A 24,110-nucleotide genomic window follows, 5' to 3' on the forward strand; every position below is an offset into this window, starting at 1 on the left:
TTCAGGACAGGATGAAACTCTTAACTGTTGAACTGGGGGATGTACAGAAGTTCGTCTGGGGTGGGGGGCGGCTGCGGCGGTCCGGGCGGGCGGAATGTCAGTGGCACACGTAGCCTCCCAAGCTGATGAATCCCCCGAATCCGAGCAACGATGTGCCAGAGCCTCCTCATGTTAACCAAGCTCTCGATGTCCGGGTGGCGGCAGACAACAGGCCCCCAGAGTGGCTCTTCACCCTGCTTTCTGCCCCCAAGCCGCCCTGGCCCTGCACCCCTAGAAAGCCCAGTGGTCTGTCTTCTCCAACACAAACACACAAACAAACACACAAACACACACAGGTAGACCCAGAGGCGCCCACGGGGAAGAAGCAGCAGAAGGGATGCCTCCCTTCGTGCCCATCCCGCGGGAGAAGCTGCCGGCCGACCCCACCAAAGGCTGGAGAGGGCCGGGCCGCCTCTGGGGCTCAGACCCACTCTTCCTCATCAAACGGGGCCAGGGAGGAAACCGGCCACCTGCTATTAACCCATAGCACATACTCCATGACCCGTAGCTTGCTGGTCTCCTCGTGGGCCCTGGGCCCCCACAGGAACTCGTAGCGGGCAGGGTTGCTGCCCGCCACCTGCCGGTACTCCACGTAGCCTTCCTGCACCCAGACGTGGGTGAGGAGCTCCCTGGGCTCCCCATAGATGACGTGCTGCCTGCCGGCAAACACCCCTATGACCCCCAGGGCTTCCCACACCTCCTGCTCGGGGGCACGGTCGCCCTCCAGGAGGATCACCCCCAGCAGCAGCACCAGGAGTCCGGTCGTGGGCAGGCCCTGCTCACCGCTCAGCACCCCATCGTAGCTGAGGCCCAGGACGGTGACCAGGACGTAGGAGTGTGCGACGGGGTCCACTTCCTTCACTTCCACGCCAAAGACCAGCTGCATGCACTCACAGGCTTGACCCCAGATCTCGGGCCAGGCATCCTGCATATCTGGGCTGAGGACCTCCAGCACCTCTGCCTGGCTGGTGGGCTGCTTGTCGAGATACTTGCGGAGCAGGAAGCCCACCAGGTCAGCCCCACTCATGAGCATCGCGTCTCCTCCTTGGGCATAGGGCTGCGCATATTCGGGCACCTCCCAGGGGTTCCAGATCTCCTCCTCTGGGCCACTGGGGCCAGCAAACTCCACCTGGCTCCAGCCACTAGCTGCCCTGCCACTGGGGGAGGGCCCGGCACTCTGAGGGCTCTGGGGAGGACTCCAGGCAGTCTCAGACCCCTCCTCTGGGGGCACAAAGAACAGGCCAGAGCTGGACAAGGAAGGGGAGGAGCAAGGGGAGGAGGAGGGCGAGGAGGAGGAAGAGGAACACAGGTAGGGGTAGGGGGAAGATGAATCTTCGTCTTCATCCTCAGCCTCTGGCAGCTGGGCACTGACCAGGCCCTGGGCTTCTCCCGGGTCTTCTTCCAGCTTCCAGAGCTGACTCGTGTGCCTCAGGGGCATGGTGTGGGCGTGGAGCTAAAGCTGAAGACAGCGGTGGGATGGCTGGTCGGGGTGCAGTTGGGCCAAGAGAGGCCCCGTGCCAGGGCAGAGAGCGGGCCGCATCAGGATCGGCTACACAGGAGGCCCCTGCGTGTTGGGCCGGGCGAGTTGAGCCCCTGGCACCAGGCTCAGAGACCACGTGGACCTCAGCAGGTCCCGCGACACAGACCTGCTATGCCTCCTTCACTCTGTGACCTGAGGGCCTCCTGCCGGCCACCAAGGCCCCTGCTGCGCTGCCAGTTCTTGGAGCCCCTGCAGGAGGGAAGCAGGGGGCACCTCAGGGTGCAGACTGCCAGCCCAGCCCTGGGCCCCCAGTGCACACAGGAAGGTTGGCTCGCACTCTGGGAGGTCCCCAGCAGTCCCAGTCCCCTCCTTGGCCTGCCAGTGCCCTTGGCAGGGCCTGGGACCCCGGCCTCTGTCTGCGGTCCTGAGGCCAAAGTGTCCCCACAAAACCAGGCTGCCCCGACCCTCCCCATGAGGAAGCCAGGGGACCGGCTCTGGGCAGGCCTGCCAAAGGTCTCCTCTGCTGACCTGAGTGCAGACCCTCAGGCCCAGGCCCTCCCCTCCCTGAGCCCAGGGATCTGGAGAGGAGGAGGGTCTCCTTGGGATAGGCCACACCCCGGGTTCTCTTCCCAGGGCTGCCAGGGAGGGGCACCCAGATTTCGGGGCCATCCCCTCCTGGGCCTGAGGGCTGGCTTGGGGGCCACTCACCCCTTCAATGTGGGGTGGGCGGGGGTCCACCGTCTGCCCCCTCAGGGAGGCCGTGCTCCTGACGCCAAGGGCCCCCAGTCTCTCGGGAGACCCAGATGGGGAAGTCTGGCCGCCCGGCCGCAGGCAGGTCCCCAGCCTGCCCAGGGGGCCTCCCAGGCCTCCCATCCCTGGCGACCTCCTGCCAGGTCCCCTCTGTCCTGGGCTCCAGGGCCCCCGCCCCCACAGGCACGCCCTGTGCCCCTGCCCAGCCCCGGCTCCTGAGCTCCGGGGGCTCCGGTCCCCAACCCCAGCCTGCCCAGGGGGCCTCCCAGGCCTCCCATCCCTGGCGACCTCCTGCCAGGTCCCCTCTGTCCTGGGCTCCAGGGCCCCCGCCCCCACAGGCACGCCCTGTGCCCCTGCCCAGCCCCGGCTCCTGAGCTCCGGGGGCTCCGGTCCCCAACCCCAGCCTGCCCAGGGGGCCTCCCAGGCCTCCCATCCCTGGCGACCTCCTGCCAGGTCCCCTCTGTCCTGGGCTCCAGGGCCCCCGCCCCCGCCCCCACAGGCACGCCCTGTGCCCCTGCCCAGCCCTGGCTCCTGAGCTCCGGGGGCTCCGGTCCCCACCCCCAGCCCCCGAGGCGCATTTCCCGGGTGGCCGAGGGTGTCCTGCCTCCCCAGGGCCGCCCCCCAGCCCCGAGGGGGGGCCCGGTGCCTCCATCTCTCGGGGAGGGCGGGCCGCGGGTGGACGCCTGAAGGTGGGGTGGGGGACCCCCGCAGTTCTCCCTCAGGTCCTCACCCCGCTCCGCGGAGGGCCCGGGCCCGTCCTGCCTCCGGGGGCCCGAGGCCACTGCCCCAGGCCCCAGCATCCAGGCCTCAGCTCCACGCCGAGGACGCCGAGGCCCCGCCTTCCCCCGGTGGTCTCTTGGGGTTCCCGACAGGCCCCCTCCGCGCCCCCTCCGCGCCCCGCCGCCCTCCGGGGCCCCTCCCCTGCCGCCCTCCAGGGCCGCCCCCCGCCCTCCCTCCGGGGCCCCTCCCGGGGCTACCTGCTGCCTGGCTGCCGCCGGCCCGGGCCTGGCCTCCTTCCAGGGGACCCCAGTGCGACCCCCCGCACCGAGGCCTTCCGCGCTCTCTCAATTCTGACGCAGAGGTCGGCCCACGTCACATCACGCCCTGACCCCGTTGCCAGGGGTCCCCACGGCTGACAGCACGTTGGGTTGAGATGAGCTGCAGGCTAGGGTGGGAGGAGGGAAGCGCGCCGGCTGGCAAGGCGGGGGCCCCCTGTCCTCCCTGGGCTCCTGCCCTGCACTCGGGCGGGCTGGGGCCTCGGCTCTCTGCAGACCTCAGCCTGTGCCCCTGACCCCGAGCCTCTCAGGCCCCGACGTCCCGAGCGCCTGAGGGATGGTGGCTGCGGCTCGGGCCCCACCCCACCGGCTCTGCAGGTCCCGGGGTGGCCCAGGGCTGCTGGCAGGGGCACAGCAGGGTTCGGTGGCCCCCAGCGTCCTGGGACAGCTCGGCTCTCAGTCCTCCCCCAGGAGGCCCTCATCAGGACACAGGCCTGCCTGCAGCCTGTGCAGCTGCCTCTGCCTGCAGCCTCTGCACAGGCCTGCCTGCAAGCAGCTGCCTGCTGCCTGCAGCCTCTGCTGTGCAGCCGCAGGGCCCATAGCCCCGGGGCAGGGGCAGGGGCAGGGGCAGGGGCAGGGTAGGGGCAGGGGCCGCGAGGAAGCGCCCCTTCCCATGGGGTCCCTTGGCCAGCAGCCAGACTTTAGGAACATCCTGCTAAAGGTTTACGTTCCTGGGGGCGGCCGAGCAGCTGCAAGGGTGTCTAGGGGCGTCCCGAATTGCGGGGCCCACTGCAGGGGGTTTTCCCCTGACTTGCTGCGTCATCGGGAGAAACACACCGTCCCTCTCTACCGAGTGTGTGTCCTGTGCACGCGTATGTATAAGGTGTGCAGATTATATGTGCTGGTACATATGCAAACGTACGTACATATCACGTAATACCGACGTTGACACATGTGTGTGCGTCTGTGTTCACGTGATACAGGCATTTGTATATGTACCTATATATGTGTACACTACATATATATACTTTATCAAAAATACCTTTTCTTACTCTGTAAATTGCTCTGATACTCCCTACTCTATTTCAGGTTGATTCTGTATATTCTACTTAAGTGATTTTGTTAAGGGGCATTCCTGGCCACTAAGATGATTTCAGGTGCTTATTTGCATAGACTCTAGAGTCCAATGCCTCAATCATCCTGTCTTTCCCTGTGTCCTCTTAGCACCCCAGGGCTAAGGTCATGTGTACTCTGAGGTCTTGCCTCAGATTTATGCTGGGAAGCAGAAGGAGAAGTTGGAAATTGCTCCGCCTATCAATCCTGTCATCTGCATTGATGCAGGCTGCATTCCCTCCCCACATCCCTGATGTTCCCTGCATCCACAACCCAAACTCAATATCCAGCTCAGCAGTCTTCAGGGTCCCCCAAGGCTTTCGCCTCATTTATTGTTTGTTTGGACGTTGTTTATTCTCTGTGTGTTTTTCAAGACTTTCATTTCTTTTTCTTTTTTTTTTTTGTTAAGGTTTTATTTCTTTACCCATGAGACACACAGAGAGAAACAGAGAGGCAGCAACACAGGCAGAAGGAGAAGCAGGCTCCACGCAGGGAGCCCGATGTGGGACTCGATCCAGGCTCTCCAGGACCAAGTATCTGCCCGAGACTTACTTTTTTTTAAGTGAGGTTTTAGTTGCACAGAGATGAAAACGGAAATTCCTTCCTCATCGTATTCTGATAGAAGCTTTTCCCATTAGCTAGTGTTGAATTTCTTTCAAAGGAATTTTCTATACCCAGTCGTGATCAGATGTTTTTAGATCCATTCTTTTGTCAATGTAGATAAATACAGTTGAAAGATTTTTCTAACGTTAAGGCAGATTTCTGTTCACTGGGCACCGCCTCTCGTCCCTTTCCTTCGCTACGATTTTGAATATGCATATACTTATTCAGGATATTTGCTGCTATATGAGTGCTTTTGGCTTAAGCGTTCTTTCAAGGTGGATTTCTCCTCTAGCATTTGCATCCAGGAGCACTAGCGTGGGACATTTAATTGAAAACAATGCCCATATTTTTCTTTAGTTTGAAGGAGTTTCGCTAAGATGATGACTTCTCCCCAACCATTTGGTCGAATGAGACCACAGGGCATCGGGGCGGAGGGGGGGCGGGGAGTCCAAAGTGGCGGAGGAGTTGAGAGACCTAAGTTCCTCTGGTCCCCGGAATTCAGCGAGACAGCTACTAAATCATTCTGAACCCCTGAGAACTGAACCGGACATCTACAAAAAGAATAGCTGCAACGCTACAAAGAGAAAAGCATCCAGTTTCTGCAAGATAGGAGGTGTGGAGAAGTGAAATGGAGGCGATACATGGGAAGATGGGGGGGGTGGCAAAAGGGAGGCGATACATGGGAAGATACGGGGGAGCAACAAGGGGGTGAGCTCCAGCAGCCTCCACCAGAAAGTGATGGAGCAGCAGAGAGAGCAGAATCCAGACTTTAGAAGTCGGCTCTGGTGAGGGACGGCCCTGCCTGCCCGGTGCTCAGACAGTGAAGCGGGTGCAGAATCCCAGGTGGGACAGCGTGGTCTCAGGATCCCCCGGGGTCACAGGAACACTGATGGTGCCTGAGTGCAGCAGAGCTCCCAGACATGGGAGCAGGGAAGCCGGCTGCAGGTAGCGAGCCCAGCAGCGGGCTCTCAGCCAGTGGTGACCATAGCCCCAAAACCCAGCAGGGTCAGTGGGTCCCAGCACCCTTAGCACAGAGGCTCTCCGAGCAGAAGCCCAGCAGGCGGCTGAACCGGCAAGATCCCCTTGCTCCCCCTGGGGAGGAGCAGCGCACAGGTCCACACAGCAGGAATCTGCAGGGTTTGGAAGGCGAAGCAGGGTCCGTGCCTGAGATGGAAACGCTTGGTCACAGGCTGGGTGAGCACAGTGTGCGGTCCGGGACCAGGGAGACAGGAGTGATGGGTTGCCTTTCACTGGGGGTGCGCTAAGGAGCTGGGCTTTCTGCCCTGGGGCTGGGGATGAGGAGGCCACCACTTTCGCTCTCAGCCTCTAAAGCGGCCTGCAAGGTCTTCAGGGAACAAAATCCACAGAGAGCAACCCGGAGCAGATTACTTAGCCTGGCCCCCTGGCAAGGGCGGTGCTCGCCCACTCGGGGCAAAGACCCCTGAGAATCAGCGCAACAGGTCGCTCCCCTAGAAAGTCAGCAAGAGCATGCGGCCCAGACCAACTTTACCGAACACCGAGAACCGCAAAACTCCAGCGCTAGGGGTATATAACGTATACAGTTCATAGCGTTTTCCCCCTTGATTCTTTGGTCTTTCCATTTCATTTTTTTTCCCTGTCCTTTTGCAACCAACTTCTTATTTTATCAAACTTTTAGGAAATATTTTTTAGTTTTCATTCTTACATGCTATCCTTCCATTGTTTTTAATTTTATATGTGTTAGTTTTTTTTTTTTTTCTTTACACCTTTGCAGTGCAGTTTCTTCCACCAGGCCAAAATACACCTAGTGTACGGTATATGATTCTGTTTTCTTCACCTGTCTCCTCAAAATCGCTTTTTTCTTCTTTTTTCTCCTTCCTTGTTTGTTTTTTGTTAAGTTCTTTCTATGTTCTGTCTCCCCTTTCTGATATTTCCCACTAATTTTTTATATTCCCCAAATGAATGAGACAAAGACTCCTAACGCTGGGAAACGAACTAGGGGTGGTGGAAGGGGAGGTGGGCAGGGGGTGGGGGCGACTGAGGTGGGCACTTGACGGGATGAGCACTGGGTGTTATTCTATATGTTGACAAATTGAACACCAATAAAAAATAAATTTATAAAAATAAAAAAAACTAAGGTCTTTCTAAATTTTCATCTTTACAGTTACATTCTATCCTGTCAATGTATTTAATATACATAATATATATACAAGGTTATTTTCTTTAAAATTTTGAAGCCATCTTTTTTTTAAATTTCGTTTATTTATTCATGACAGACACAGAGAGAGGGAGGCAGAGACCCAGGCAGAGGGAGAAGCAGGCTCCATGCAGGGAGCCTGACTTGGGACTTGATCCAGGGTCTCCAGGATCACACCCCAGGCTGAAGGTGGCGCTAAACCGCTGAGCCACCTGGGCTGCCCTTCTTCACAATTTTGAGATGTAGTTTCTTCTAACCGAAGGAAATACACTCAGAATATAGTGTATTGCTCTGTTTTCTTCACCTGTCTGTTGATATTTCTACTTTTTTTCTCTTTTAATTTTCATTTTTACAATTGCATTCTACCCTTTCCTTGTATTTAATTTGTTTAGTACCTATAAAAGTTTTCCTTTTGTTACAATTTTGGGATTTAGTTTCCTAACAAACGGACCAAAATACACACAGGATCCAGTGTATTACTCTATTCTCTTCACCCGTCTGATTATATTCTCTCTTTTTAATTTTTCTTTTCAGTTCTGGGTCTCTTGTGATTTGTGTAGTGTATATTTCTCTGGGGTCATTGTTGCCATTTCAGTATTTTGTTCTCTCATTCATCGATTCTTCTCTGCACAGATGGAAAAAACCTCATCACATTAAAGAGAACCAAAGGCAGTACTGACTGCCAGGCACCTAATGAGTATGGACATAAGTAAGATGGTAGAACTAAAGTGCAGAATAATATTTATAAAGATACTATCGGGATGGGGATCCCTGGGTGGCGCAGCGGTATGGCGCCTGCCTTTGGCCCAGGGCGCGATCCTGGAGACCCGGGGATCGAATCCCACGTCGGGCTCCCGGTGCGTGGAGCCTGCTTCTCCCTCTGCCTGTTTCTAAGCCTCTGTCTCTCTCTCTGTATGTCATAAATATGTAAATAAAATCTTTGAAAAAAAACCCACACACACTGGAGGAGCCAGAAGTGGCATGCCTTCTGTTAGAAAGCACTAAGAAGCACACAGTACCACCGAGGAGTAATGATCTCCAGAGAAAGTTGAACTTGCTTCTGGCCTCCCTCCAACTGGGGTGAACGTATAGTGACAGGAAATACAGCTGTCTTCAGGAGAAGAAGGCACAGGGTCTGCTCTGTGGCGAGAGCTCTGGGCAGCTGCAGGAACATGTTTGCTTTGTTTTGCATCCCGTGTGCTCAAGAAAGCCACCATTTCCCTGCCTACCACAGTGATGCCACAACACTGCCCAGTCGCCCTGCCTATTCCAAGTCAATGGTGCCTGCCTTTCCCTTTATCCTGGGAGAACGGCCCCTGGATGCTTAGATCTGCATTTGCTCCCTATCCCCTAGGTCAAGTCAGAAAGCTAGGATAAAATCCTGGATCTGACAAGCCAGTTCACTGTACCCGTGCCACTGATCTTGGTGCAAGGCTGCTCTAGGCTCAGAGGATCAGGCCCTCCAGACTACCCTCTCTAGACCTCTGCCTCCTGCTCTCTGTTGCAGGGCCCTGAGCTACTGCATGCCGTTGTTCTTCCCCGGGCATTTGCTTTTGCCACGCTGCTAGTGGTCCTCTTGGGACATCCTCAGGTCTCGCCCTCAATGTCACCTTTTCCATGAGTCCTTCTATGAATACCCAATCCTAAATTGCAACCCCTCCTCCCACCCCATCCCCAACACTCTGTATTCAGCTCTGTGGATTCGATTTGTTTCCATAGCATTGAAAACTACTCAGCCTACTTCACCTTTCACTTCATTTCATGATTCACTTCAGTGTACACCGCTACACATGCTAGGCTATAAGCACTACAGAGGCAACGAATCTGTTCAATGCTGTATTCTAAGAGCTTTGAGCAGCACCTGGCACACAGTACATGTTTACTACTCATGTTGAGAATGAATAAAGAACTGCCAGCTCCAAGGTCCTGATCCTTGGAGCTTCTCGTCCCTAAACCCCCTTGGCATCTCTAACCCCCACAGCTGTCCAAACAGGCAAAGTTTGAATGCTCCCGTCCATGCTCTACTTATTGGCTCATGGACAAGGTAAGCCACTGAGCTTATAGGGGACTCTGGAGAACCCTAGCCCCAGTCCCTGGTGTGTGCTCCTGGTATTCTGGGGGAAGTCAGCGTAGTAGGATTCCAAACAACGATGGCTGACTGGACACTCTCTCCTGCCAGCAGGCAGCTATGGCCCTCGCCCTTATGCTCTGCTCTTCCTTCTTGTTGGCTTGGATCTATAAGCTGCTACAGTCAAGGACTCACGTGTCCTGGGGTTTGGGTTGGGCCACAGAAGGTTTTACAAATAGCCAGTTGACACAGCACATGCCCATTGATTCCAGAGGGCACACCCATGTTCACATATGACCATAAAAAGACTTCCCTAGCGAAGGTAGAAAGGAGGGTAACTAAGATGGTTTGCAAGGTTACTTTCAAACCCAAAACACTCCAACCACTAGGATTTCTCCCCATTGCCAGAATGCAGGTGCGCTCCTTGCCTTTGCACATACTGTTCCCTGCATCCTGAGGTATCGGAGATACTTTACTTGCAATGAGAAGGGCTCTTGCTGTCGGTGCTGTCCTTCCTGATAATGCCAAAGGCCAGCCTCCTCGTGAGAAGGCATCAGACACACTCAGAGGGACATTCTACTACAACTGGACCAGTACTCCTCAGAAATGTCAATGCCATAGATATAAGCAGAACACTGGCCTTCCAGAGATGTCCGCATCCTAATGCGCACAGCTGGAATATGTTAAGTTACACATCAAAGTGGAATTAATGCTGAAGATGGAATTGAAATTACCAATTACCTGACCTGAAGATAGGGAGATTGTTCAAGATAATCCAGGTAGACCCAATATAAATACAATGCTCCAAATGTGGAAGGACACGGTCATGTGAGAGACTCAACTGCCCATTGCTGGCGTTGAAGATGGAGGAAGGGTCTATGATCCATAGATGGTGGTCACCCTCTGGGTGCTAGAAAAGTCATGAAAACATATTTCTCCTTGGAGACTCCCAAAGCATCACAGCCCTACTGATGGCTTGATGTTAGCCCAGTGAGACTCTTCTGGGGCTTCTGACTTCCAACATTTCTGTTGTTCCATTAATGAATTTGTGCTGTACCACTAACTTTGTGGTGATCTCTTACAACAGCAATAGGAGGGCAGCCCCGGTGGCACAGCAGTTTAGTGCCATCTGCTGCCCGGGGTGTGATCCTGAAGACCTGGGATTGAATCCCAAGTCGGGCTCCTTGCATGGAGCCTGCTTCTCCCTCTGCCTGTCTCTCTAAATAAATAAATAAATAAATAAGTAAATAAATAAATAAATAAATAAATAAATCTTTAAAAAGACAAAAACAACAACAGCAATAGGGAAGTATTTCAGGTTCTAAAAGACAGGAAATACGAAGGAGCTATCTAATATTGGAGGACATGAAGCGGGCATAATGACTGCCTGCAATGTGCCATCCAGGGTTGCAAAGAAAAAGGGCACATTCCTGCCCCTTTGCCCCCAGGGCTCTTGCCCCGTGGCCACTTTATGGTCCCTCCGACTGTACCACCACTCTGGGTAAATGCAGGTGCCCAATTGGGACATACTCAGGAGTCTGATGCTGAGCTGTTGAGTCAAGACCACCCATGAGGACAGTGCATGCCTTTCCCACATTCCTCCTTGCAGGATCAAGCATCCTATCCCCCACAATGAGAGAAACTGAGGGACAAGGTTGAGGGACTGGGTCCTGACAGTTGGAGAATGGCCAGCACGAAGTTGGGAGTGTAGGAAACTGCATGAGGCTGTTTCTACAGAAGCCTCGGGAGTCAAGGGCTTTGTTACCACACTGTGAGCTCACAGAGCACAGGCAACTGTCTTCTCTTACTAAGGGACATAAGTCAGGCTCACAGGTTTTCCTAGGTGCAAGACTCCGGATTCTGCACCTTAAGGTGCAATGCTGGGGTGGAGGTGTTCAAAAGAGGAGCTGCCCCACTGGAAGCTGCCTGTCCCCAGTGGTTCTTCTCAGAGAACTCTTGAGTCATAGCCACTGCTCTGTGCAGCTGGTGTCCTCGTGGAGGCCACTGCCACGTTGGCTTTCTGAGGCTGAGCCAGATAGGGAGTGTGGACCTGTCAGCCATCCCGACAGCTGCCTGGAACCCTAGGGTCCCGAAACGGGCTCTTTGAGCAGAGGAAAGTGTAGTGAGTGACCGCGGTGGTCACCAGGATGCCCTACCACACCCCGCAGGCCCCCGGGCTCACATGAGGATTTTGTAAGCAGCCGGGCAGGAGGGCCTTCGGGTCCCCAGGTGGCAAACAGGCTGTGCAGAAGGTCGGCCACCCCACAAGAGGTGGGAGGAGGAGCACCTGCCATCCTGAGGCTGCTGGCCTTAGCACAAGTCCCAGGGGCAGGTCCTGTGGGGCAGTCACGGCTGGATGCGGGGACACATCTGCTAATGTTGCTTGCTGTGGGGAATTGGTGGGTCCCACAGTGTTCTTACTCAGAGTTGAGTAGGACTGTTGGGCTGTAGCAGCTAGGACACCCCTGGCCCTCTACCCCCTTTGTTGGAGTCATTCTGGGGTACATCTCTTTAGCCACACCCTCCTGTGTGACACATGCAACCCAGGCCCTGATCTGTTGAACGCAGGACAAAGCAATTCAGACTGGAGCTCCCCGGCCTTGAGGACTCACTCTCGATCCTTGTCTTCCGGATCTGAGAAGCCTCTGCTTTTTCCCAGCCTGAGCGAAAGGCCTGCTCTACACTCTGGTCTCCTTTGCAAGGAGTTGAACTGCTGCCTGGTTCTTGCCAGACCTGCCCTGTGCCAGACACCCGTGCAGGTGTCCTAAGGCCCTTCGTGGGCAAATAAGTACTTGCAGGTCTCCATCTGGCTTCATTGGGAGCCTCCTGCTAAAATCCGGGGAAGACAGCTGGGAGGCTGGGCTAGGGCAGGGGTTGCAGGGCTCGAGGAAGGAATGGATTCCAGAAATGTCTATGCGATGGAAGAATGCAGACTAGAGTATAATGCTGGCTTGGAAGTTAAACGAGGGGAAAGAAGTGAAGAAGATTCAGGATGGTTGTGTTCCACACTGCCTGGTTTTGTGTGCTTGTGTTTGATTTTCCTATGAATCTTTCTTTTTCTGAAACTTATCCATTACCTTTTGTTCAGTTGCTCTTTGCCCTTTTTATTTTAAAAACTTCAATAAATTATTAATTTTAAACTATTTTGTTTTCGACTTGTAAAAAATTTGCAAAGATAGTACAGTTTTTATATGCTCCTCACGCAGTTTCCCATTATGATGGAAAGCGGAAGCAGTTGCTTCTGTCAATGTGGTACATTTGTTACAATTAATGGGATAATTTTGACACTTCATTTATTAGTATCTGAAGCCAAACTTTACTCATACTTCAGCAATGTTTACCCAGAATCTATTTTCTGTTCCAGGATCCCTGCCAACATACCGCCTTACATTATTTCTAGTGTTTCTTTGGCTGTGGCAGTTTCTTTGTTTTTGAGGAGCTTGACTCTTTTCGGAAGGAGTGATTAGATATTTTGTACATTGTCCCTCACTCGCAATGTTTCTGATGTTTTACTCATGATTGGTCTGGAGTTCTGTGCTTTGGGAAAGAAGGCCACAGCGGTGAAGTGCTAATGTAATGACATCCTACCAACACTGCATTCCAGTAGCTTCATTTATCACTGATGAGGTTTACCTTGATCACCTGACTGAGTTAATACCGCTTAAGTGTCTCCACTGTAAACTTACTGGTCTCAGCCCCCTTTGCATACTGTCCCCTTTGGAAGAAAGTCACCATATGTGGCCCACACTTCAATGCTAGGGAGTTATGCTGTACTATCCTCAAGTGAGAGCATCTTCGTAAACCAGAATTGTTCTCCAATGGAGATCTGCCTATTTCCCCATATTTATGTATTTAATAAGTCAACTTCTTTCATCAGTATAGACACATGGGCATTTCTTTTACACTTTGGGTTAAAATCCAACACCATTCTATATATTTGTGTTGTTTAACTTGTTCCAGGTTTGGCCACTGGGCGCTCTTCCTGTTAGCTCCCTCTGTGTATACCTTCGTCACGCCCCTGGAAATGTTTTCATTGGTTTGTTTTTATATATTTGTTCTTTTTAAGCATTTCTTTATTTTCAGGCACTACAAGGTGCTTCCAGCTCAACTTGCATATTTCCCTGTCCCATATCTAGAATCAGCTATTTTTCCATGGAGCCCATGTTCCATTTACCATAGAATAGTATGAGAAAACTTGGTCTATGCACTAAGCACGCACATTGCATCTGGGGTCATTGCTCCTAGGGATCCTTGGCTGATAAAGGAAGAAATTACATGTGTGTTCACTACCCTGTGTGTATTCACATTTGTATACAAATTTTAGATGTAATCTATATGTGTATTAAGCTACATAAAAGTTTTTACTGATGTTTTTGGCTCTAATCCTCCACCACATAAATCACTATAGCTTCCTCCTTTACAGTGAAAAACTTTGAGATTTGGAAGTTGTTTATATGTCAGTGTCCTTTTGTCTCTGCTGGGTAGCCCAAAGGCTTGGTTACCTCTGATCGAGCTGCTGAAATAGAATTTGTGTATGTGTAATGCAGCAGTTCACCTCCAGAACTCCATGGAACCTCATCGAAGTTATGCCTGCCTTCTAGCCTCTGGACTCTGATAAGGTTACCTGGCCCCTGTCTATGGAGCTCTTGAAAGGTAAAGAGTACCCGTTATTTGAGTGTCTGAACTGATGAGTACATATAAATATCCATGAGGACAAATTTCTTATGCCAAAGAATTCCAAATCCTTATTAATGTAGATAATCTCCCACTCAAGAAGATGAAACTTAATCCTTACTCTTTACCTGTGGCCTGCACATCGTCACTTACTTCCAGATAATGATGGAAAGATAGAGAAAAAAACCTTTGGTGCAGAAGCTTAACCAACACCATCTCAGCCAGATGATCAAGATCACCCTCATCAGGGATGAGTCATATTGATAGAATGTACCCTTGATAGGACGTGATGAGAAGAGCACTTGACATTTCTAGACTTCCTCCCCCAAACTCATAACAGCAGCCTACTTATGAGAAAGACACCAGACAAATACAAATAGAGGGATATTCTACAGTATGCCTAACTAGTACTCAAAATCGTCATCATCAAAAGGAATGGAAAGTCAGAGTAACTGTCACTGCAAAGAGCATCTTAAGGAAACATGACAGTTACATGGAGTGCAGTTTACTGGACATGATCTTGTAACTGGAAAAGGACATTAGGTTAAAACTAAATATAAAAATATAAAAAAAGGGCATTAGGTAAAAACTAAATATAAAAATATAAACATATAAAAAACTAAATATTGAGATCTTTCTTGATCTAAGCATTAAATGCTATTTAGTAATATAAATATTAAACAAACAATGATTGGATTAACTATAAATGTTAAATAGAAATACGCCTGAAATAAAATAGAAGGGAATGGAGAAGAAATGGGTAGGAAATATCAGAAAGGGAGACAGAACATAAAGACTCCTAACTCTGGGAAACGAACTAGGGGTGGTGGAAGGGGAAGAGGGCGGGGTGGGGGTGAATGGGTGACGGGCACTGAGGCGAGCACTTGACGGGATGAGCACTGGGTGTTATTCTGTATGTTGGCAAATTGAACACCAATAAAAAATAAATTTATTATTAAAAACAATAAATAAAATAAAATAAAATTTTGAGAAACTTCAAAAAATAAAAAAGAGGATGGGGAAAATTAACAAGGCAGGAAACCACAAATGTTGGAGAGGATGCGGAGAAAAGGGAACCCTCTTGCACTGTTGGTGGGAATGTGAAATGGTGCAGCCACTCTGGAAAACTGTGTGGAGGTTCCTCAAAGGGTTAAAAATAGATCTGGTCTACGACCCAGCAATTGCACTGCTGGGGATTTATCCCAAAGATACAGATGCAATGAAACGCTGGGACACCTGCACCCCAATGTTTCTAGCAGCTATGTCCACAATAGCCAAACTGTGGAAGGAGCCTCGGTGTCCATCAAAAGATGAATGGATAAAGAAGCTGTGGTTTATGTATACAATGGAATATTCCTCAGCCATTAGAAATGACAAATACCCATCATTTGCTTCAACGTGGATGGAACTGGAGGGTATTATGCTGAGTGAAATAAGTCAATCGGAGAAGGACAAACATTATATGGTCTCATTCATTTGGGGAATATAAATAATAGTGAAAGGGAATAGAGGGGAAGGAAGAAGTAATTGGTAGGAAATATCAGAAAGGGAGACAGAACATAAAGACTCCTAACTCTGGGAAATGAACTAGGGGTGGTGGAAGGGGAAGAGGGCGGGGGTGGGGGTGAATGGGTGACGGGCACTGAGGGGAGCACTTGACGGGATGAGCCCTGGGTGTTATTCTGTATGTTGGCAAATTGAACACCAATAAAAAATAAATCTATTATTAAAAAAATCGATATGAATACGCATATCATATGAAAACAAAATATAAAACCTATCTATCTTAGAGAAGGTATGGCCTACAAAGCCAAAAATGTTTATTGTCTAGCCTTTTATGGGAAATATGTCGACCACGGTATAGAGATAACGCGCATGAATGTACGGAGGGATTTATCGCATAGGTCGATGGAAAGCCCCGGCCCAAAGCTGAAACCCTGTGGCGGAGCCTCAGCAATAGAAGGGCAGATACCTTACATAGGGAGGGAAGGTAACGTGTTTCTCTGTAAAGAAAAGCTTTGGTACCAAAAAGTGGGAGGTAACTACTTTGCTATTTTTCTCTCAATTATCCCACCACTTGGCCACCTAGACCAATCCGTTCAATGGAATACTCAACAGAGTGGGGAGACTATAGATCCCCTACTAGTTAGAGGACTAGGAAAGGAATATCCTGGTAGCCAGGAGAGGAGGAAATGATGAATGGGGCAAATACCAGCAAGGGATCAAGTTCCCAGGGAAGTCCTCATTTTACCTGAGTTGTTCATGCTGGAATCTCACCACAAGTAGGATGCCAAAAGCTTGGAGAAGAGCTCAGTCTGGCCCTGGGTTAGTCAGAAACACTATTAATCCAAATACCATTTCTCTATCACAGCAAAATGCACGTTTATTTCAAGCACATACAGAGCATTCCCCAGGATCGACTACATCCTGTGCCATTAAAATGTTTTTTTAAATTTAAATGATCCAGGGGCACCTGGGTGGCTCAGCGATTGAGCGTCTACCCTCGGCGCAGGTCATGATACCGGCCGGGATCCTGGGATCGAGTCCTGCATCGGCCTCCACAAAGGGAGCCTTCTTCTCCCTCTGCTTATGTCTCTGCCTCTCTCTGTGTATGTCTCTCATGAATAAATAAATAAAATCTTTAAAAATATATGTAAAAGATCCAGAGGATATTTTGTGATAATAAAGGAACCAAAGAAGAAATCAAACAGTAGTGGAAGAACAAGAAAAACCTCAAAACAGTTGGAAATTAAACAGCATACTCTAAAATCATCCCTTTTTCTAAGTTATGGTGGAAACAGGTTATTGATTTGAGATCTTTCTTAATCTAAGCATTAAATGCTACAATTTCCCCCTTGTAACATTGATTTGCTGCATCCCATAAATTTTAAAACTCTAGCCAGACAGACAAAGTAAAAAGAAGACGTACATTACCAATATCAGAAATGAAAGTTGGTATCACTGCAAGCCCACAAGCCCCACACTAGACATTAGAGAAAAAAAAGAAAAATACTAAGAACAAATCTATGTACATAAGTTCAAGAACTTAAATGAAACTGTAGAATTCTTCAAATATCAGTAACTACCCCTCAATGAAATTGCATATCCTGACCAGTACCATAGCTATTCAAGAACTAATTTCATAGTTTTAAATTTTTCCAAGAAAGATATCTTTAGGACCACTGGAACATCAAAAAATAAAGCAGAGGGGCACCGGGGTGGCTCAGTGGTTGAGCGTCTGCCTTTGCTCAGGTTATGATCCCAGCCCGCAGGGAGCCTCCTTCTCTGTCTGCCAATGTCTCTGCCTCTCTCTCTGCGTCTCTCATGAATAAATAAATACAATATGTAAAAAAAAATCAAGCAGAAACTGTTAGAATCAACCTCAGCAAGACTCTGGAAAACAGATTTGTAGCTACCCTGCCATCAAGATTGTGAGCTGCTTGTAGCAAGGATCACATGTCATAATCTATATTCCTGAGCCCAGCATGGGCCTTTGGCACTCAGTACAAAATCAGGACATGTTTGCTAAATAACATCATCTCACTCAAAACACACAATTTTGTTGGATCAATTTTATTTGGCCTCTAATATGAACAACATATCTACACACCCATAAACACGGGATTAGTAACTCAAGTACATGTCTCTAAACAACTTTAGGAGAGGTGCCTACTCTTACACCCAACAGTAGACAGAACCATTTAGGTGTATGTGTAACTTTAAAAAGTCACATTTTCTATGAAAATCAATACAATGCTGTGAGAAAGAGAGAGAGAAAGACAGAGGCAGAGACACTGGCAGAGGGAGAAGCAGGCTCCATGCAGGGAGCCTGATGTGGGACTGGATCCTGGGTCTCCACGATCATGCCCTGGGATGAAGGCAGCAACAAACTGCTGGGCTACCCGGGATGCCCAAGAGACAGAGACTTTTAACTCTATTTCTAATTGGGGGAACATAGGGGCCCCTCTCCTGCTGTTGTACACATTCAATGCCAGTACCAAGAAACAAGCGCCTGCACAGCCCGAATTCTGGGTTACAATTTCCTATCACTGTTATTGGGAAGTGAGTGTGTGAGGCAAGTACGCAGTAAGTTAGTTCACTTTCGCTTAAGTCAAAAGCTAAGAATTTGTGTCTGCTTAGCAACTTCACCATGCTAGTGACAGAGAAATCAAGCTAGTAAACGTGATACCCAAGCAAAAAAAAAAAAAAAAAAAAAAAAAAAAAAAAGCCTACAAGTGAGATACAGATGGCAACTGTAATTGTGTACATGACCATAGGTTAGAGGATTCAGGCCATCCAATAGGGAAATGCAATGCAGCTGGTGATTCCAGTTGTTCATCAAGACTTCCTGCTTTCCTGGGTTTGGGGCCATGATGTAGAGCTGCCACTGGATGGAGCTTACCCTGAGAGAGTCAAGAGGGAACACATGCATAAAACAAATGTGGTTTTTGTGAAATATTTTGTCTCCAAATGAGGAAAGTATCATTCTCATATGGGAGTTTAAATGGTGCCCTTCTGAGGTACTGATAAGTACATGTCTTCCTAAGCACTTTTAACCCTTCCTAACATCCAGTGAGGAAGGTGAGCAAACAGGCAGTACATGAGAAAATAGCTCCAAACTCCACTACTAGGAAGAAGGAAGGATGAGGGGCCAGCTGTGATCCTGGCACTCTGCTACTTAATTCCCTGCCACCCACAAAGTAAGGTTCACATGCTGTACTCTGATATTCAGGCTCCGTCTAAAGAGGGACCCAAACTCCCTTATCTCCTCTATATACACCATGATCCTGTTCATTTTTGTCCACATTCGAAGACTTCTGTTACACTGCAGGAAGTAGAGGTTGAATTATTTTTGTTGGGTTCTAATCTGTGTGACAAGTTGCTACGGTTAGCGCTGATGCCTGGGCTGGTAATTTGGGAAATTAGACAAGTGCTGACCCCTCCTTTCCCTCCCTTCCTTACCTCTGCACCTGAGCTCGAGAGAAGGAGAAACCTGAGGAACACTACCACAGCTGGGTGATAAAGGTCAACATCAATGGTGACAAATCATGTTGATAGTATGTGCCCTTGATGTGATGTGATGAGAATGGCACTTTATCTCTCTGGGCTTCCTCCCCAAAACCCATAGTCCCAGTCTAATACTTTGGGCTGACATCTCTTTTTTTTTAAATTATGAATGGATGTTAATTTTGATTAGGTACTTTTCAATATCGATGTAGATCTGATTTTTCTTATTCAATCTGTTAATGTAATGTAAGGCAATCCTGGTCCTACTCCCCCCCAGATCCACCCCTTTCTTCCCCATTCTGCTCTAGATTGTGCAAGGGCTGCCCCTGTAGGTTACAATTCCTAAATTCACCAACATTTGGCTGCCATTCTGGTTCAGCTAATTGACACACCGTTAAGAGCCTAGAACCGAGAATGATAGAGGAGTCAGAGATTTTCTCCTCCTTCTTCTACATCAACTGGCATTTCCTTCAATGGGTACATATTCTTCTTGGCTCCAGCTACATCAGAGTGACCCATCATGGCCCTAGATTCTGCTGAATCCTGAATCCAGGTTCTAGTAACACTCTTTCCCCTCTTTGTTCTTCAGGCCCAGAGATGGGAGTGATTTCCTTGTAATGCTAATTATTGGGTTTCCCAATTCTCCTCTGCTTGACTTCTCTATCACTTGCATGACCAAATCCTTGCATTAAATTTCCTCCATCTTAAATATTTACAGTGGCTTTGATTTTCTTGAACCATCCTGACTATTACATGTGGCCAATTATATTGGTTGATCTACTAGCGTTAAACTTCTTTGCATCCCTGGGTTAAACTCAACTCTGTCACCAGCAGTTAATTATGTTTAAATTTCTTACATAATTAATAACAAAAATAAAATGAAACTGCTGAACCCCGCAACTTCCTCCAAATAACATTCTAACACTCTTACCATCTTTGCAGACTTCTCAAAATAATTTTACACTTCCTCATTTTGAGATATACATTGAAAATCCTCCAGTAGCATAAGGAATAGAATGATCTAGTCAACTTGTTAAAAATTTGAGTAATACAGGGGTGTCTGGGTGGCTAAGTCAGTTGAGCATCCTATTCTAGATTTCGGCTCAGGTCATGACATCGGGGTCCTGAGACTGAACCCCATATGGGGCCCTGTGATCAGTGGGGAGTCTCCTTAGGGTTTTCTCTCTCTGAAATGGAGGGTATTATGCTCAGTGAAGTAAGTCAATCGGAGAAAGACAAATATTATATGGTTTCATTCATTTTGGGAATATGAAAAATAATGAAAGGGATTAAAGGGGAAAGGAGAAAAAATGAGTGGGAAATATCAGAGAGAGTTACAAACCATGAGAGACTCCTAACTCTGGGAAATGAACAAGGGGTAGTGGAAAGGGAGGTGGGCGGGGGGAAGGGGTGACTGGGTGACTGCCACAGGGGGGCACATGACAGGATGAGCATTGTTATACTATATGTTGGCAAATCGAACTCCAATAAAAAATATAGACAAAAAAAGATTTTCTCTCTCCCTCTGCACCACCCTCAAAAAATAAATCTTTTAAAAAATTCAAACAGTACACATGAAGCTTATAGCATGACATGTGCGGTATAGCCCAAATGGAAATCAAAAATAAATATATAGTCTTAAATAGATGCACCAGAGAAAAAAAGTAGTTAAAATACCCAAGAAATTCAAGAAGCTAGGGCATGAACATTGTATTGAACCCAAAGGAGTAAAAGGTTGGAAATAATGAAGATAAGTGTAGAAATAAAATTTTAGAAAGCAGTAAGACCAACTAACAAATGCCAGTTCTTTGAAAATACTCATAAAACCGACATATTTTTGCAAATATGACCAGGTACTAAGGAGAAAAATCACAAGTAAACAGTGTCGGTTAAAACTGTACAAAATATAGATGCAGAATATATTTAAATGATGTAAAGACACAGAATAAATACATGATCCTCTCTGGATAACCATATGATGGATGAGGAAATTTTTATACATATAAAAGTTTTTCAACTAATACGCTAAGAATAAATGAGAGAACTAGAAAATTACCAGTCTGCAACCCCCAACACACAAATAAAAGTGATGATCATCAATGAGTGCCAACTTCAGCACAGAGGAGAATAGATATTATGATCCTCATAATGGAAGTATGTAGCATTATCTATGTAGCAATCTTATTTTTTAAAAAAAGAAAATACAGTAGAAAAACAAACACACAAACTTAAATTGATCAAGTGTCTATTTGAGACTATCAATTTAAAGAACTAGGAGGTCAAAGTACATGTTTAAGGACACCAAAATGTTTTGTTCAACATAATTCAGATTATGGGAATGTCACAAAATTTGACCTGCTTTTTTCCCTCAAGAACAATAACTGCAAGGGGAGAAAAGGGTGATGTGGGGGGAAATCTATTGATGAAAAAAGACTTAAGGGATATAACCAAAAAAATCACAGAATATAGGACATCTTTGTGATTCAAGAAACTTAAAAAAATTTTCTAGATAAGTTAAATGTGAAAAGTAACTGGATATTTAATACTAATAACTACTTTAAATTTGTGGGAATGATAATTGTATTGCATTTATGTTTTACCAAAGATCCTTTGTTTGGAAATGCATATTGAAATACTGAAATACTGATGAGATGACAAAGCACGATGTCTCAGATGATCCTCACGTTATCCCAATGGCAGAGATGGGGGGAAGGTGAGGGTATATTGGAACCAGACTGGCCATGAACTAAAGATGATTACTGCTGGCCATCATGTATATTGGGTTTGTTATACTATTCTCTACTATTGTATGTGTTTTAGAGTTTCTGTAATAAAAGTTTTATTATAAATATCATGCAATTACATTAGAAATCCTGGGTGAAATGGACAATATTTTTACAAAGATAGAGGACAAAATCAGTTCATAGAGAAAGGGAAAATTTAATTAAACAATACAAACTGAAACTATAGTAAACACCCAAACTCTCCTATTCCTGGACAGGCAATTTGGGTGGCCAGTTCTACAGGTGACCAGGAAAAACTTACCTTCATCTTAAGTCTCCAGAAGCATACCAAAATATGGGGAGTTATTTAACTCATGTTTCCAGTGTAGCTCTCTATAACTCTCAAACTGGATGACCATGCTCATGGGGTGATGAGCACCCCATTTCCACACAGAAAACACTTGAGCCAAGGTCACTCTTACAGAAGCAAATATCCTAAGTAAATTAATGCCATATTCAGTATAGCAGTGAATTTGGTGAACAAGCAGTCTGTGGCTAAGAAGTGAAAATATGATTTAAAGCAGAAAATACTGGGCAGCCCCGGTGACACAGCAGTTTACCGCTGCCTGCGGCCGGGGGTGTGATCCTGGAGACCCAGGGTTGGTCCTTTCCCAGGATCGCATTGCTGGTGAGTGACAAGGCAGAGACTGGAACCCTGGTGCGAAGTCATGTCCATTCCACCATGTTCCCATCCTGCCCATCCTGTGGCCAGCCTTCTGACTCCTACATCAGGAGTGAGGACAGAATGGTGTCTCCCAGGTGACAAAAGGAAGGATGCCGTGGCCAAGGTACTGAGACTCTGGCTAAGGAAGGCAGGTGACACTGAGAATTAAATACAGTTGAGATTGTCTGATGCTAACCCAAATGTCCTTCCCAGTTGCCCTCAAACATGACAATCTTATGCTGAGATGGGGGCTCTTCAAAACAGCCTGGAAACTTGGGTTCCCTGAGAGAGGTGAGACCCTGCCAAACAGCATAAAAATTTGGGTGCACAAAAAAACCAAACCTCTGCTGTGTTAAGCCATTCAAAGGTTGGGTTTTGCCTATTGCATCAACTAGAATTTGCTTTAGCTGGGAAATACACAACTACTTGTTTAGAGAATGGCAAAAGCTCGCCAACCCGAAGGGGAAGGAGACAAGGGAACTCCCAGAGGATAGGGGAATCAGCGTGCTCTCACCCATCAGCACAATGTAAATTCTCTAGGTCAGAGAACTGAGAAAGGCAGCAGTGGCTTGGAGGTCTGAAAGCCCTAGAATTACTTTCTCTATGCTCAGCAGTTGTTGGGTACAGTTTTCTAGGGTATGCAAAGCAGGCAGACCCTAAAAAGCTAAATGTCAGCTTATTTGGAATACATTTAAAGCAACTAGATGTGTAAAAATTTGAGTGTGTTTGAGGGTATTTTAGTAAAGGCCTTGGTTTCACATTCCTGGAGTCATCAGGAAACTGCAGCCCACTCTGTCTCTGGCCCCCCTCCCTGAGAGCTTAATTTGCCTTCTTATTGTGGTTGGTTGGCCATTTCTTTCTAAATGGTAGGGCTGTCTCTCCAGCCCTTGGAGGATACTGGTTCAGCTCAATCACCATATGAGGAACTCTCTCCTGCCACCATTTTGTTCTTTCACAGCATTTTACTGATTTCCATGAAAATGGGACTTTTAAAGTTACAAATAGACAGGAATTGTTCCATCTGCTGTTGAGTGTGTAATCATTAGGCATCTCTCCTATAGATGTTTTTTTAAAATTTTATTTATTTATTCATGAGAGAGAAAGAGAGACAGAGACAGAGATACAGGCAGAGGGAGAAGTAGCAGGCTCCAAGCAGGGAGCAGGATGGGGGACTCGATCCCAGGTCTCCAGGATCACACCCTGGGCTGAAAGCAGCGCTAAAATACGGAGCCCCGGAGGCTGCCCTCCTACGATGTTTTAAGATATGCCATTTGTGTTACTTATCCTGCTTGTTCTTATGTTTGTGTTGACACGTTATGTGTACTGGAGGCCAGAAAAATTTGATCCAACATGATTGTGTGAGTTTTGAATAAGATGTCGTTTAACACACATTTCCTGATCTCCTCTTGTGTGACAAAGCCCATGATGGGTGCCAGGAGTTTGATGAGTCATGATATATGACTCCTGCCTTGTGTGGCTCACCCTCTGATAGGGTGGAATGGGCACATAACGTAATTTCTCTCTGCTTCCAGAAGTGCTACAGCACATGGAAAACAACACATTTTTTTTATTGGAGTTCAATTTGCCAACCTATAGCATAACACCCAGTGCTCATCCCACCTAGTGCCCCCCTCAGTGCCCATCACCCAGTCACTCCAACCCCCCGCCCACCACCCTTTCCACTACCTCTTGTTCGTTTCCCAGAGTTAGGTGTCTCTCATGTTTTGACACCCTCACTGATATTTTCACTCATTTTCT

General features: G+C 48.0%; 1 protein-coding gene across 1 annotated transcript in view; it reads right to left on the reverse strand.

Annotated features, from left to right (window-relative positions):
- Positions 1 to 460: 460 nt before the first annotated feature.
- Positions 461 to 24,110, reverse strand: part of LOC140596137 (melanoma-associated antigen 8-like) — a 39,452-nt gene continuing 15,802 nt past the window's right edge. The window contains exons 2-3 of the mRNA XM_072743530.1: positions 1,712 to 1,768; positions 461 to 1,286 (exon numbers count right to left, since the gene is read on the reverse strand). Of these exons, the coding sequence (XP_072599631.1) occupies positions 461 to 1,286; positions 1,712 to 1,768 (883 nt within the window). The remainder of the gene's footprint in view (positions 1,287 to 1,711; positions 1,769 to 24,110) is intronic.

This window comes from Vulpes vulpes, chromosome X (genome assembly GCF_048418805.1).
Source record: "Vulpes vulpes isolate BD-2025 chromosome X, VulVul3, whole genome shotgun sequence".
Classification (NCBI taxonomy): Eukaryota; Metazoa; Chordata; class Mammalia; order Carnivora; family Canidae; genus Vulpes; species Vulpes vulpes.